This window comes from Cavia porcellus, unplaced genomic scaffold (genome assembly GCF_034190915.1).
Source record: "Cavia porcellus strain 051 isolate PalLab524CR breed Dunkin Hartley unplaced genomic scaffold, mCavPor4.1 scaffold_30, whole genome shotgun sequence".
NCBI classification, from domain to species: domain Eukaryota; kingdom Metazoa; phylum Chordata; class Mammalia; order Rodentia; family Caviidae; genus Cavia; species Cavia porcellus.
Genome location: NW_026947513.1, coordinates 48,273,205 through 48,290,011, shown reverse-complemented (window position 1 = coordinate 48,290,011; position 16,807 = coordinate 48,273,205). Strand labels below are relative to the sequence as shown.

The window sequence follows — 16,807 nt, the reverse complement described above, 5'->3', positions numbered from 1 at the left end:
CTAAATAATTTCATAGACAAAGCTCTGGGAAGTCTATAAATTTGTAGCCTTGAATTATAGCTTAAAGTATACAATACATATGTATCTGTCCATGACATGAAGAGTTACCTCTGGGAACAGGGTAAATGGGCACACATTGGGTGCATTCTTTTACAAGAAACATTTACCTCTGACTGTCACTCTTCAACTCAGTATGCCTTGGTCTTTCCTGATTCATTCATGCAGACCCCTTTGACTCCTCCTCTAAGAATGCCTTCCCCAATCTCTTGCACTTTTCATGTGTAGTCAACCTAAGGCACCTTACATTTCTCCTAGAATCACTATCATTTCCAATTCAGTTAACCACCTATAAAGTCATCTCTATTTATTTTGCCCTTATTTATTATAGAGTCCCACCAGTACAGAAGATCCATGCCTCATATGCATTATCTTTATGTAGATTCTCATTCTTTCATTCAGAATTATTATAATGCTAAAATGTTGTATTAAATGTTTATAATGCATAACTCAGAAAACTTATGTTTATTTGCATTAACCCATAAGTAACTAAAAGTACTTTACTGAAATGAAACAAAAGTGAAAATTGAAATTTTCATAGAATCTACAAAATTTTCAGGGTGGCAACACACCTTTGGCAAATAATAGTCCTGGACCACCACACTAAATTCTTTTAATTTTTATTAATTGCAATACAGAGAAAAGAGATCAAGTGGTAAAGAAATTTGTGTTCCTTGGACAGAGGGTTGGTTTTATACCAACAGAAAAGAAAAACAGATGAGTAAGTTTCAACTCTTCATCGCTCTTTTTCTCAGGGTAGGCTGCAAAACAAAAGGAGAAATATAAATGCTGTTTGGAAAGTGTCATGTATTTTTAAATCTATTAACATGTATGCTAATTGCTTATATTGTCTTTTGGCAATTTTTACCACTGAAAACAATTTATCTGGATTCCCCCTTTCAGACAAGTACAGGGAACATACTTTCTGCCTCACAGGTCCCATCAATACTCAATTCAGCCACTAATTTGAAAATTAAGTAGGTTAATATATATGTGTCAAAGCAAGAATGGTGGCTGGTGCTGGATAGTTTGGCTTTTGGCAAATGATCACTATTTGCTATTATAATAATAACAATTATAAGTACTATCTAAAATCTAAAGTATAGTTACCTGAGATATTTGTGTTTATGACGGTTTCAGGCTAAGGTAGCTTGACACTTAGCAACAAGTTTTGGACCCTGAATGCAAAGAAATGACAGATGTTAGAAAAATATTAGCATTATTATTGGAATAAAGATAGCATTTAAATAGTTACTGGCGCTTACAAAGTAATCTCACATCTATCCTACCCTTTATTTTCAATTTACTTCCAGAATCTCTAGAAGGAAGCTCAACGGCATCGGCTGACCCCAAAAGAATTTTTAAAAATTATTTCAGGTCACAGGAGGAAAATCAAATGATTTGAATATCTAAATGTAAATATCCCCCCACTAAACCTGTAAATATCAACTGAAGTACAACTAATACTTTTCAGGAAAATATTTTTAAAATTGCTCTACTGCTCAAAAGACTTCGAGCTTTACAAATATTTTTATCTATATCCATAAACATCATAAATTTGAAAATGGAAAGGCATAATAAATATTTAATACTTTTTCACAGTGATGCAGGATACAAAAACTAAGAACTACTTAAGTCCTTCTAAAAGAAAACTGTATGTAAAATAAGATTACTGGTCCAGAGGTCCTTTAATATACAAGTCTCTAGCCCAACTCTGACCAAAAGTACTAATGCAGAAATTTAGACACATAGAAATGAACAAAATTCAGTACATCTTCTGTAAAGCAGGCCTCCTTGTTGTCAGCGTCGCAGCACTTTTTTAAGAAAGCTGCGAAATCTCCCATAACCGTTTTCATTTGCTCCTCTGATGCCTTGGGCTTGTGTTTCACCAGCTCAACAAGTGCCCTGTATTTGAACGAAAAGAAAGAAACAACAAGTAAAGTTTATTTCGATAAAGAAAAAAGGAGGCAGCAAATACTGTATGATATCATTTAGGGTTAAGTCCTTGGAGCCAAGCAACTCTGACTACGCCCTAGTACCACACACCTTAATATTCCTATGTGTGGGTGAGAATAATGAAATGCATTTACTTCAGCCAATGTGCGGATCGAATACGGTAATCAGTTGCAGTCACTCAGTGTTTTATGTAGTCGTAATCGATGGAAAAGATTGTGGCTGCATTTAGACATTATTTTAGAAGTGAATTCTTATAGATTTTAGAAGTGAAGTCTTATTAAATTGTATACTTAAGAATTTTAAATGATTTTTTTAAAAGTTTGATTATCTTGGCTTTATTTATAGAGCTTTTTAATCAAGAATCTTCCCTTTCGCTCTTTGAAATTTGCCTCATTCAAAGTTAATAGTGAACTGCAGCAAGAAACATGACCAGATAGACAAGTGGGAGTGGGCACGTCTCATTCATCGCATCTATAAACCGGACGTGCCAAGGGGGAGACGGCAAGAGCTGTAGAGACATGACAGGCTTTGCAGTGCTGTCACGTTAGAGTCTGGACCATGACTGCAAGCCACCAGAAATAATGGCAATCTTCCGTTGCTAAAGTTCACGCTATTATAACCCCCTGTGACAGCAGAAGAGAAGCAAGTCTCAAACTTTGCATTTCTAAATGGTTTTATCCAAGTTTCACTCTCAAAAGTCACATTTCAGAGGTTGGTCTCACTTATGCGGTCACCACAGAGTGAACTTAAAGTAGCTATTCTTGCCTAGAATTTCTACAATTAATTTGCTATCCTTCATAAATTGATAGTTAATTTTTTATTTTTTCTATTGGATGTGGCCCAGGATCTCATTCTACTGTGGATTTTGGAACAATGCTATTCTGATAATTTGTGGATAAGATTGTGACCTTTTTTTTTTTGCTAAGAAAAAAACTAATTTAATCTTAAAACTTTTATAAGTTTTATAAACTCAATAGTTAAATAATTTAATGTAGTCAATACTTCCTAAAAGTTTCCTATTTCAGTTGATGTAGCTCACTATGGAGACTACAGCCACAGGGAGTGACATAACATTCCTCACATTTGCTTCTTGACTTGTTTCTCCTTCTCTGGAAGCGTGCATATGTCTGCGTGGAAGGTGAAGGAGTCAGCATGAAATGGTTTGGGCACGTATGTTTCATCGACGTGCAGTGCAGAGAAGCATGGTCTTCGGTTCACCAAGGACTCAGTGCAGCACTTGGTGACTCTTTCACTCACTGGCGTCTTTTCGTGCAGTATGCACAGCCGATTCAGGATCAGGGCCAGCTGAGGACCAGGGAAGAGAGCAGAAATTGGATATCAGCAAAGGCAGAGATCCATGGATCCCTCCTTTAGTGCACCAAAAGAAGTGCCACATGCAACGAGCAACACTGACCACAAAGTTGGTGGAGACAGTGATTTAGCTTTGGCACTAAATGTAAAGACACTTTATACAAATTCCTCTTCTTTTAATTAAGTATATCTCTGTCTAAGAATAACCTACTTGGCAGGGGATTTAGCTCAGCAGCAGTATCAGCATCTGCCTGGAAGGCACAAGGTCATGAGTCAATCCCCATGGTACTGGGTCAATCCCCAGTACCCAAAAAAAACTGATTGATGAAAATAATTCAAGATGATACATCCTTGAAATGTTTTGCAATGGTGAAAAAATGGTCAAAATAACACATTAAACAGAAACTCTAAGGAAAGTGAAAATGGAGAAAATGCCAGGATAGAACACTAAAAATTCATGGATTTTTAGAAACAAAATATCATCTTTGAGATCTTACGTAAGGCCTAATTTTAATAGAATAATACAAGAAACAATTTCTGGTTAGCACTGCTATACATACACACACACACCCTAGCTCTGAAAGTTAGCTTTGTCACTGCATTTTAAAACTCATCATTGTTAATTTTTAAAAGACTCACATAATTTTCCGTACAGGACAGCCTCTCTGTCTCAGGGAGGCTGCAGCACTTTGTTCCCACGCTGCCTAATTTTCTTGCGTACTCCACAAGAGTTGGAGTTGACACCTGAGGTGCTTTCTGGGTGTAACGGACCGCGAGGCTTTAAAAGAAAAGAGTGCTTCTGTTTACAGCTAGGAACTAAACTGTTCTTTTCCAGTAGATCAAGCAGAGAAAATTTGACCATAGTCAATTCCAGTGTTTTTTTCCATTCACCATGTTGTCTTCATCCCCAGAACAGTAGTGTAACATTGGAGGTGGGTCCTGTTCTAAGCAACTAGTTAAAGATGGTTTTGAATACAAAGTTACTTTATATCAATTCAGTGGCATTAATATACTTATTATGCTTCTTTCTCACAATAAATTCTATAGAGAATTCTATAGAGAATTTCTCACAATAAATTCTATAGAGATCTGTATCAGTATTGTGATAAATTTGAAAGATATGGGAAAAAACAAAAGGGAATATACCTGCCTCAATAAAGATAAGATAAAGACTAAACTACAAGAAGTAGTATGTGCAGTATAATTAGCATATTATATAGCATGTAATAATAATCAATAAAGAATGCCAATCATTACTTGAAACCAACATATGACTGTAATCTACTCAAGGGGAGAAATTATGTCTTGTTCACTGTTATTACTAACATACATGAAGAATGCTAAATATCTGTTGTTTTCCAAAATAGAGCATTATAAATGGAGAATTATAACTATCTGGTGTTTTCCAAAATGGAGCATCATAAAGGTAATATTCACATATATATCTAAATATGTTTTATTATATTTTTGTGTTCAGCTGTTATATTACTTCTTGATCTACAGTTATCTAAGGCCTACTGCTTTCTGCTCTGTAAAATACAACTATGATTTATTTGCTCAGAAGCTATCCCTTAGCAGGCCACAGTGGTTCACACCTGTAATGCCAGCACTCAGGAGGCTGAGGCAAGAAGACTGCCACAAGTTCAAGGCCAGCCCGGGCTACAGAGTGAGTTCAAAGCCAGCCTATACTACAGAGAAAGATCTTGTCTAAAAATAAATAAATAAGTAACATTTAAAACATCATAAACCATTCCTTACCCTTCCAGGGAGGCCCCCTGTTGTACTACATGAAGACTTGGTATTACCCTTCCAGCCTTTACACTCCCAATCTGAAGACCAGTTTTTTAGACTGTAAACAGATACAGGCCTCTCATCTCACCAAATGTTTTATGTTGCCTCTCCATACTTTCTTGATAAGGAGGGATTAAACATACATAATGCATTTTCATTATTAAAAGTCATATGCCAGATGACCTACACATTGTCTGAAATAATTGCCAATAAATCTAGAGAATTTCTACTAAAGAAAAAAAAAACCACTTACGCATTTTGGAATCCATACTCTCCCAGCTTATCAAAAAGTTCACAGTTCTGTTGGACTAATTTCTTAGGCTCATCTATAAGAGGCTGAAGCTCATCAAACTGGAAGATAAAAGAACTGTGTTTCAAAAAACAGCGCTGGCAAAGATGTAGGGTAAAGGGAATTCTCCTATGGCATGAAAACTAATACAACCACTGTGGAAATCCTATGGAGAGTCTTCAATAAACCAAAACTATAGGGTCTGTCAAAAAATGTATACACACATCAGGAATTCACTGTACTAATAGATGTTAGGAAGCTAATGACCACCACTGTGAGCTCCTCTTATCATTGTAGAGACCTATGTTAACTTGCATTAATCTCATTATATCTCAATAAATTTAGCAGTATATATTGAAATGAGTTTTTCTTTTCTGATGCATACCTTTTTTGGTGGACTTTGTACAAATACAATTTGATTCAGATATATCTCTCTTGGGTATAGTCCCAAAAGAAAAGGCACCATTTTACAGTGATATATGCATACCCATGTTTATATATAGCAATGCAATTCATGACATTTAAGCTCTGGACACAGACAAGAGGATTTTCCAGAGACGAACGGACAAAGAAAATGTGGTGTATATATACAATGTCATAGTATTCAGCCATAAAGCCATCCTGTCATATTCAGGATAATGAATAGAACTTGAGACCATCATACCAACTGAAATAAGCTAGACTCAGAACATTAAATAAGGTGTGTTTTCTTATTAAGGAGAAACCTAAATATAAATAAGTAAATGAAGTAAAAGAAAGATAATGCAAACTAGATAACAGATTCTTGAAAATGGAAAAGATTGAGAAGAGAGAAAAAAGGAATTGAAAATGATCAAGATATGTTAAATGCATGTATCAGTTCTCCAGATAACCATCACTATTGTGTACTTCAATTATATATACAGATTTCAAAATTTTCTTTAAGATATTTCTAGTATTGAGTAAATTTTGGGATCAGGTTAATTTTCTTGATATCCAAGTTAAACCTCTCTTAATTGTCATTTAAATTTATTTTATTTTGTTCACAGGAGTATCAAAAGAAAAAACTATGGTCAAGATTTTGTTAAAGATTGTCTTTTCCATTGGATTCTTTTTCTAGATCGACTATTCTAGGATTTATTAACCATTCTACGTAAGGTTATTTTTCGTATGAAGTTTAAGAATGCAGAATCCAATCCATCTCAAGAAAATATTCAAATTTAACTATGTATTATTTCACACAGTTACATTAATTTTTTTCTTTCTGAGTATTAGAGTTATCAGTTGAAAAACTGCATTTTCTTTTCCTGCAGAGACCTACCACTTTTGCATAGCACGCATGAGGATCAGCTTCAGCACAGCACTTCTCCAACTTGGCTTCGTAGCCCTTGGCGATTCTCAGCAGCATGCCAATAGAGTATTCAGGGTGCCTTCTTGAATATTCATATAAAAACCTAATTAAAATGAACACAGATTTAGTCAGACAAAGAACCTGAAAAGTCACATAATTAACTCAAAGAGTAACTCCTGTTCCAAAGGTCTGGATGGAACTAAACCCTACGTGGTAACACTTGGTGATGAAGGATGTGGGTCTAGAGTAAAAGCTTCCTCCACTTAATTTCTGGACCTGCCATTTATCTTACATATTATTTTAGGCAGCTGACTAGAACTATCATGACCTAAGTTTCCTCTTCTGTAGAATGAGGATAATAACAGTATCTGTCTCACAATGTGGGCTGTGAGAAATACATAGCATATTTTATGCAAAACACACACAGCTTGGTGCACATTAAATTGTACCTGCCACTTATACATATAGTTAGTTTGATTTGGACTACATCTCAAAAAGTTTCCAATAGATGTAGAGATATCTGTTAACTTTTTCTTTTTCCTCTCCATATAGTGAAATCATTTAGGATACTTAATTTTACTAAATAATATTTAGTGAATGGGATAATATCATGATCCAACAATGAAATGTAAAGTTAATCATTACAGTTACTGGAAACATATAATAATTTGCCATTTAATTACAAGCCAAACTTCTTGTCTTTGCAATCAAATGTAAAGACTCCATACTTTTTATATGTATTTGCAGCCATCATATAGATGCATTGATATTGATAGGTAGATGATAAATAGATGATATATGGATGTATATAAATAGTTGCTAGGCAATATATATTCACACCTAGTTTAGATGTTTAAGAAATATCTTTAGATGAAGGAATTATTACATAAAAGATTACATATATACAAAATTTTTTAGTTACACAATTTATATACACAGAGACCATTTCCTAGAGACATTTCCAAAAGTATCCCCAGGAGTAGGGAATATTGAGCTTTGTCCATACGGATGGAAGTGCTAAATCATGACAGTGTTTCCACTTATTTTTTTCAAACTAACTTTAAAGATTGGAAGAGGGAAGGATGAAGAAGGATGTGCAACTTGAAAACTGTATTAACTCCAGAGGAAAGTCCGCCATACATTCTAGATCGTGAAGCCATTTGGAGGCGATGAAAAGGTAATTTATCTACTCACGTGCCCAGGAAGACATCTTTTGCTTCAGCAAAGTTTTTGCAAACCTCTTTATCTTCAACGAAGTCGACAGCTAAGTCAGGCAACTCAGTAGGCAGCTCGTCTCTTTGGATCTCCAGGATGCAGTGGGCTTTCTGCAGCGTGGGCTTTACACAGCACTCCTTCAGTTTACTGGAGATGCTGTCTTGATGTTCACACATGTATTTGGCCAGTTCTTGCTGAAAGCAAGTTGAAAATTGTTCAACATAAATTGATATTGCTGCACTTTCTTTTCTAACTAAACTAAATTGCTGTTTAGTTAGAAAAACAGTCACTGTATTCAAAGACAGATGCAACCGTGATGCATCCATGAACAAATTCTCAGTCGGAGCTCCTAAGTGTGAGGATTCAGAAACAGTGACTGACTAAAACTTTCCATTTAATAAAAAGACTAACCAGAAACAACTTATTATGCTAACTTATTTATTTTAATGAATTTATTAATTTTATGCTTCTACTGTTGAGGCATTTACCCTTTTTAAATTTAAACTCAGTGCCACTTTTCCAATGGTTCCCCTCTAAATTAAGTTCAGGCATTTTGAAATGAAGTAACTAAATAAAATATAAAAGATTTTTGAAAAATGAGTCAACATCACAGTCAGAAGCCTTGTTTAAAATATCTAAAATATCTGCCTTCAATTTTCCAGGAAGTGTCATATTAAACTAGGATTCTATTATTTGGTCATACATTTTATTTATGTCTGCATGTTTGCATTACTAATGTTTACATCTCTCATATGGCATTAGTACGTGTACATTAAATGCCTTAATTTCTCTTGGAGGCTCTTTTCCTTTTCACTCTATTCCATCTCTTTTTAATTTTTTTTTTAATCGGTACTGGGGATCAAACTCACGACCGCCTGCTTGCAAGGCAGGTGCTTATACCGCTGAGCTAAATCCCCAGCCCCCTCTTTTTAATTTTGCAGAAAGGGAGGCTATTACAAGTTTTGGGAAAGGGAGATCATGTTAAACATTTAACACACAGAAAGAAAACAGAAGGCGGAAAATACGTCTTTCTAAAGTCTTCTTCAGGTAATGACTGACCCCTCTCCAACCCTACCTATATCCCCAAAATACCTTTAAAAATCTATATGTGTAGCTGTCCTGCTTCAGATTAGGCTTTTATTCCTAAAGTTACAAGAAGTGATTACAAATTAGTGAATGAATTTTTCAGGTCATTCAGTGATTAGGTTTTTGAAAGGATTTTTTAAAAATTAAAAAAAAAACAAGAAATAAAGAAACAAAGACCCCCAAGAAGAGAAAACTTGGATACAGAACAAATGAGAACATAGATGACCATAGCAGTCACTGTCCCTGACCACCAAACATTTGCTTCAACCCACTCAAGCATGCAAGCTACCAAAAATAAATGAATCTTTACCCTGTCATCTGCACATTCCAGCAGGTCTCCATGGCAGCACTCCTTCGTGACTTTGGTGAGAGATGTTACTATGGTGGAAATTTCTGCAAACTCAGCTTTGGGAAATTTCTGACTCAGACGAGCTACTGACCTAAAAAATAAAATAATTTCCCCCAGTCAAAACTTTTTTTGCATACCTTATGTCAAAGTACTAGGAGAATACTATTTATAACAAGGAAATTAAATACAGATTTAGATACAGAAAGAAATTTTAAAATTCATTAGTTGTTTTAAAGCTAGATCTGAGTTATCTTTTTCCATAGGCAGAATTATCCCTTGTATATGTGGTAGATAGGAACCTGGTGATTCATAAAATCAGAAATCAAAGAGGAACTCTGAAAAAGACAACACAATCAGGTTTGCAGCCCACATCTGACTTCTGGTCTGGCTTCCTCACTTCTTGGTAGTGTGACCCTGCAAATGTTACTTAGCCTCTCTGGGCTTTAACCTTTGCAGTGTGCTAAAGAACTATCATTTTAAAGATGCAAAAATCATGCTGCCAGAAAAGGTAATTTAATTGCACTATCTTCAAATATTTTTTTTTGGCTTGCCCATTGTGATTTATCTTGGGGAGGAAAAAATTTCATTAGATTTCAAGAGCTGAAGAATGACTTTGAGGATTCCTAGATAATTCCGATGAAAGTATTTTATAACTAGAAAGTATCGCATAGACTCATTAATTTTTTTCTTAACTCAAACATATTCTTTCTAACTTTTAAAGATCTCTGCAAAAAGAAACTTCATAGCTTCTATAGAATTAGAGTCTACTTAATAAGCACATGTTCACCAAGAAATTGGTCCAGCACAGCCTCTCACTATTATAAAATGTAAAGGTCTAATATCCTTGTTTTCTCCAAAATCATTTTAGAAATTAGAATAAGGAGACTTCTTTCCCCAAACTGGCCATAACTGTGTAACTGTAATGTTTCATGTGGAGGTTTTTTATTTTATCAATTTAGTTGTTTAGAGTGGTTTGATGGGAAAAGATAGTTCAGCGGGAAATTCCTTGAAAGCATGCATAATATCTATTATTTTCTTTCTCCTGCTATAAAAATTGATTGTTGGCTAATGGAAGAGGAGTTGGAAGGACTGGTTGTATTCTTCTTGGCTCAGATACTGAAGAATGGTCAACTAAACAGTGTGGAAACAGCATCCCCAACAAAAACATCAGACTAAGGGCAGATTTGGAGTGAAGAGAAAATAAAGAGGAGTAACTTTGACTTCGTTTATGGCTAAATTTAATTGTTAGAGCATAACATGGCAAGCATACTTCCAGGTTGCTGTGTGTAAAAATAAAAATTATGATTACAGCTCTACAAGAATGATGACCTATTAAATTAGATTCTCAACTTTATAAACAGTGTAGAATTTAAATATCTTTCTGTTTGGGGGTAATCACTATAAACTTCTAAATTCTTCAACTGTTAAACAAAAATGAGGTGAAAACTAATGTCAAATTGTTATTGATGTTCTGCTTTTTAATTCTATCACCTTTCTATGTTTTAGGAAAAAATATTTGTTTGAACACACTGTGTAAATGCTGAACCATTATCATCTACATCATTACAGAGATGCAAACTGTATTCAAAAATATTTACCATGCTTTGAAAGCTCTTTCCCCAAATTTTTGGAGACTGGCACACTTGAGTCTCTGTTGAGCAGAGGAAACCAGTGCTTTTTCTTTGATGGCATCCAACTGCAGAAACAAATCAGTATGAAAAAATTAAAACAGATAAAAACTGCACTAAAGATTCCGTCACAAACTCAGACAAGACACTGTCAAGTTGCATTTGTAAGTCTAGATTAAATTTATACCTAAATTTCCAAGTATTCCCTTTATCAAATTATTTTGCTAAATAACAAAAGGAAAAAGTCTGGTCATAGTGGAGGCACCAGGCAGTTAAAAAGTAGGAAGGACACTGCCAAGGAAAAGGATCTGAAATCAGTGCGTGATTATATCTCTGGAGATGTATTTGCTAACTTAGTTATTTTGCCCATAGTTTATTTTCAGCCCTCATTTAATTCTATAGCATCAGTAAAACTCCTTAGAAAAGAGGATGAAGCACATAATAAAATATGTATGAAAGAAAGACATTGAACTCTGGTTTTTAACTACAGTGAAATTATCAGTTTGGAATTTTCTCCGCAATATAAAAACCTTATAAAGCCAGGTGTGATGGCCCACACCTGTAATCTCCCTACTTGGAAGGCTGAGGCAGGAGGATTACTGTGCATCCAAGACCAGCCTGGGCTACAGAGTGAGCTCAAGGCCAAGGATGTGTGTGTGTGTGTATCTTATGAAAAGATAAGCAAATTCTGTGACTCATGCTGTCTAATTAGACAAACATATGTCACTACAGCAGTTACCACAAAGAGAGAAGTGGCCGTCAGACACAGTGATTCCTGTCAGGCCAATACAAGGAGCAAGGAGACAAGCTTTCAGAAAGAATTATAAGTCTTTTGAGGACATGCATATGGAAGGCGTTTTTGGTCATGTAAGGAATTATATCAAAATTTTAGGGTTCCTAAATGTAACCCTAAGATAGTCAAAGTCTAAATCTGCTTAATGAGTGGGTTTTTCCATTCTGTTTTGGAGATACCTTTGGGGTCAGGCAGGCAGCTTTATCAGCAGCTTCGCAGCATTCTGTCAAAGCATTCTTGTATTTTTCAGCATAATACAGGAGTTCTGGGGCATAAAAGTAAGGATGTCTTCTGGAAACTTCATATAAATAACTAAATTAAAAAAAAAAAAAAACAAGCAGTCATTTTCCCACAGCACACAGTAAGAGAGGAATAATGGTAATCAGCATTCACACGCAAACTCAAATACGTAATTTACTGTTAGACTCTGTTAGCACCTAGTGGCCTTGTCTTTGTCATTCCTTAAGACAATGAAGAAGAAAACGGTGTGGTGTGTATGTATGCATGTGTGTGTGTGTGTATGTGTGTGTACATGTGCTCATATAGCATAATTGATAAATACTGGTGATCTAATGCCTCCATCAAAAATGAAATCAGTCCTGTGAACATCCACACACTGCATATTTTTTAGACTATTTTAAAACATATTAATATCAAACTTTTCATATAGATCATGTTCCGCTCATACTTTTTGTTGCACACAATTTTGTGGTATCCAATATTGCCTCTTCAAAACCCAGTAGAAAAACAAAGCTCCCAACTCAGTGTTTAATATGCAATTGTGATAATGAGTATTTACCTATTTATTACTCCTTAATTTTTAATTTTGACATACAGATATTGGATCACTTACTGTCCAATGAAACGGTCATTGTTTTCCTTGAAGGCAGTGCACAAAGCCTCGGGCTCTGGCCTCTCAAATGGAGGCAGGTTGGGGTTGTCATCTTTGTGCTGCAGGAAGCACTCAACCCTGTCGGGATCCTCTTTGGCGCAGCAGTCAGCTAGCTCTCCATAGGTCTCACGCAAAGATGGAATGGCACACACTTTATCTCCAAATAGAGTAGCCTGGAGGGGAGAGAGAAGCCTGCAAATTAGTGGGTGGTGCTTTGTTTTCCTATAGTTAAAGAACAATATAAAATATTTAACATTCAGATGGAGTGTGCTAGGACATCAAGCACATTGAAGCATATAATGTACACAGGTATGGAAAAATCACATGGCACTCAATAATTATAATTCTTGTATGCACCAGTTAAAAAATAATGTTAATGCACAAAAATTAATGAAATGAAAAATATTAAAATACAGAAAAAGGAACTCTTACAAAAATCTCTCTCCCTACTGTAGGTTTAGCTTCCTTCGATTTGACTATCTCTGTGTAATTTCCTAACAATTAACTGCCACAGTATCGCTTACAAAAAATCAAAAAGAAGGGCAAATGATAGTTAATGACTTTAAGGATCATGGCACTAGAGTCTGGGAGACCGATATTTAGCCTTAGGTGTAACTGAGGTGCTGGGGGGGGCAGTATTCAGAGACCATCTCCTTTGTTCTCTTCCTTTCTGAGAGGTCCAACATTTTTATAGATATCATTAAAAGTGAAGAGTAATACAATCCACCATATATTGTTACTGAAATAGAGATTTTTTTTATTCTAGAAATATTTATTTTAAAATACTCATTAAACAAACCCTACTTTATTAATTTTTAAAATGAGGTTTTTTTTAAAAAAATTACCAATAGAACCATAATATTGTAGAGTTAAAATGCTTGATTCTACAATGAGAAACAAAAACATCAAAAGAAAATGAGAAGAGCAAGATTCCAGGGCTAAGTAACACAGCACCCTGGCTCCAAGACATTTATAAACCAAGCAGTGGGAGGAATGCAGGCCTTTTGTCTTGAAAACTTATCTGAAAATAAAAAACTTTTAAATTCTTCAAAAATGATAGAGTACCCTGCTTTTTAGTGTATGCAAAATATTAATACTCCTACAGTGAGACAAAATAGCTGCGTAACTATTTCACCCAGCTAATAAAATTAGCAGAGATAGTACTTCGTGCTTTCTAAACTGAAAATCATGCTACTGTCTCAGAGATATTAGCACTCCTGTGTTCACTGCAGCACAATTCGCAATTGTCAAAACATGGCAACAACCTAAATGCCCATTGGCAGATGAATTAACAAAGAATACACATAGTGTACATACAAGGGATACCACTTGGCCTCTCAGGGAAGTCTGCAACTGGTGGCAGTGTGGAACGTCTGTGAGAACAGTGCCCAGAGCATGATTCCATGCATAATCAAATTCTGACAATCAAAGAATAAAATGATAGAGATAGGAGCATAGGAAGAGTGACATACGGAAGTTAATCACCAACTGCTATAAAATTTCAATTAAGCCAGATAAAGGTTAAAGAGCTGATGTATCAACACATTGAAGATGGTAGATTTCATGTCATTTTCTTACCACAATAAAACAAAGTTAATAAGTACATTAAAATGCTTTCACTGTTAACCTATATGAAAGAAAGTCAACTTCAGATTTTGAAACAAGGTTATAACAATGACATATGGTCATTTAAATAAACTGCAACTATGGTGTGTAACCACAATGAATTGTTTCTAAAATTGGGGGCAAAACTAGGACATCTCTGTCCCAATAGAAATAATAGCTTTTCAGTTCATAAACAATTTTTGAGTGTAGCTTACAAATTAATAATACTTTTAAAAAATTTCCTTTGAAACATTCAAGAGTTACTTAGAGGAGAATAAAGAATACGTGAAATTATAATGTACATACAATTGCTTTGCCACAATTTTGAGCTGACTCATCAGCAACGCATGCTTTCGCAAAATCAGTCACTTCGTTGACTAACTTTACATGTTCTTCAAAGGGGCTCTTCTGGAGATGCTGAGATAAGGTAATCAATACCCTGAAAGAAGACATAGCAACACGTAACCCAACAAAACTTTAGCACAAAACAGCTCCTGTGCTAGACAGCAAACAGTGTATATGGTCTATATTTTAACTTGTCTCTTTTACAGTTTTCTAGAAAACTTCTTCACATCAGGTATTAGGTGAGGCCTAACCAAGTCTATGTAACTTCTTCAGCAAAGAGCATCTGTATTTCCACCATATCTACCTGAAGTGTGCATATCAGTAGATACACATGTTTAGGGGAGACAGTAGATATATACTACATAGTTAAGATAAGCCATTACGTAAGTTCTTTGAGTTATTTTTTAAAAACACACAAAGCACACACATCTCATTTAATTGGGCTGTACGATGATACTGATCTTTTAAAAATAAGCATTTTTACTAGATTAAAAAATATTAGAATCTCTAAATTTAAAAAAATCATTAAAATGTTTCCAAGAAACCACAGGAATACTTGCTAGGAAAAGGGATTCCCTTGTAAGTAAGAGGCTGAAAGGAATATGTATCACAGTACTTCCCACAGCTCTGTAAGAGTCTCATGGTTTCAATGTCCCGTAATAGTAACCACATGTGACTTTATAAATTTAAATTAATTAAAATTAAACACAATTTGAAGTTTTGTTCCTCAGTAGCCATAAAGTAATAGCCACATATGGCCCATAACTACCATACTGAGCAGACTGATATAGAATATTTCCATCAATGAAGAAAATTCTGTTGGACCGCACTGTGCTAGAATCTAGAATATAGGGCTGGGAATTTAGCTCAGTGGTACAAGCACCTGCCTGCCAAGTGCAAACTCATGAGTTCTAGCCCCAGTATCAAAAAAAAGAATCTAGAGTATGAGGACTTCAGAGTAGTAACCAATGCTGTCAGGACCATTAACGTTGGTTCATTAACTTACAGGCCTTTGAAATGTCCCTCTCCCAAATCGTTAAATCGATGAGCAATCTCACTCTTGTCTGAGGGAAGGAAGAAAAAAAACATGTGTTTAATTACTGAGAAAAACATTTATGATGCTAATTTTTACACTTCTTTCCTTTGAACTTATTTCTTTGCTTCAAAGTATTACACTATGATCCCTACACAGAATCTTAGGATGATGATTAACTGTATATTTTACACCTAAAGAACTATTCAGATGCCAAGAACGCTGTTTTAACAATCATCAAATATTTATAAGTATTATAGCTTTATCATAATAAATATCTTATAAAACTTGGATAAGACAATGTTTTTTTGGTATCAGTGTACAGGTACAGAGAAGACATTCCAAAATAAAAGTGTACACAAGAGTAAGTTCTAAATATAATATTAATGGCACACATTTTTTTCTCATAAAACAGGGTGCAGCAGATAAGCCTCTGAGACAGACATTAATTCTGTCTTCAGTTCTATTTTAAAATTTAAGTCATGTTCCTTTTTGTGCTGAAGAAAATTACAGTCACCAAACAATTGTCACCACTGCTTCACCAAAAACTTCTAAAGTAAGTTCACACAATAACCATATACTTTATTTTGTTCACTATACAAAATATCATCATATTCTAGAAATACATGCTAAAAAAAATTTTAAAGACATAAGATTCACTGAAACTTTCTTTCCTAGGAAAATAAACTTAAACAATGGAAAAGTTAAATTCTTACGTGCTTCTCGACGAAACACACCCCTGGAATAAACAGAGCTGAAGAGGAAGAGGAGGGAGATAAAGGTGACCCACTTCATTGTGCCCAATGCTTGTGGGGTTGATAGGAAAGTAGAGGGATGGCAGCGAATCGGGCCTAATATACATCTTTAACCGATAATTGTAGATTATTAACTAGACTCCTCTGGTATTTCATTGGTTCCCAAGTTATTACAAAATCACAATATTTTGGCCCCAAAAATTGTTTGACTAAATCCCTTGCGTATGTTTACCATTTGGAACTGCTTTCTCTGCAAGATTTTGTCCACTCATTAAACTTATGTAAAATGTCCTATCAAATTTTACATAAGAGTTTAAATGATTTGTACTTACTAGTTTTGTCGTGTTGTTTATCTGCTTCTTTCCATTTGAA

General features: G+C 34.9%; 1 protein-coding gene across 2 annotated transcripts; it reads right to left on the bottom strand.

The window, feature by feature from the left end:
- Positions 1 to 661: 661 nt before the first annotated feature.
- On the bottom strand, positions 662 to 16,560 carry Alb (albumin). Of its 2 annotated transcripts, XM_005002671.3 has the most exons (15): positions 16,397 to 16,560; positions 15,654 to 15,711; positions 14,609 to 14,741; positions 12,659 to 12,870; positions 11,985 to 12,117; positions 10,983 to 11,080; positions 9,346 to 9,475; positions 7,929 to 8,143; positions 6,705 to 6,837; positions 5,369 to 5,466; positions 3,964 to 4,102; positions 3,095 to 3,318; positions 1,830 to 1,962; positions 1,168 to 1,235; positions 662 to 818 (listed from the first exon to the last, which is right to left on the bottom strand). In XM_005002671.3, exons 1-14 carry the CDS (start codon positions 16,473 to 16,475, stop codon positions 1,194 to 1,196), a joined length of 1,827 nt encoding a protein of 608 aa, XP_005002728.1. In that variant the 5' UTR covers positions 16,476 to 16,560; the 3' UTR covers positions 662 to 818; positions 1,168 to 1,193.
- Positions 16,561 to 16,807: the final 247 nt, after the last annotated feature.

Coding starts and splice junctions, on each gene's coding strand:
- Alb (XM_005002671.3), bottom strand. CDS start 16,475: ATGAAGTGGGTCACCTTTATCTCCCTCCTCTTCCTCTTCAGCTCTGTT. Junction 12,118..12,658: donor AATGACCGTTTCATTGGACA/GTAAGTGATCCA, acceptor TTTTTAATTTAG/TTATTTATATGAAGTTTCCA. Junction 1,963..3,094: donor AAACAAGTCAAGAAGCAAAT/GTGAGGAATGTT, acceptor GTTCAAATACAG/GGCACTTGTTGAGCTGGTGA.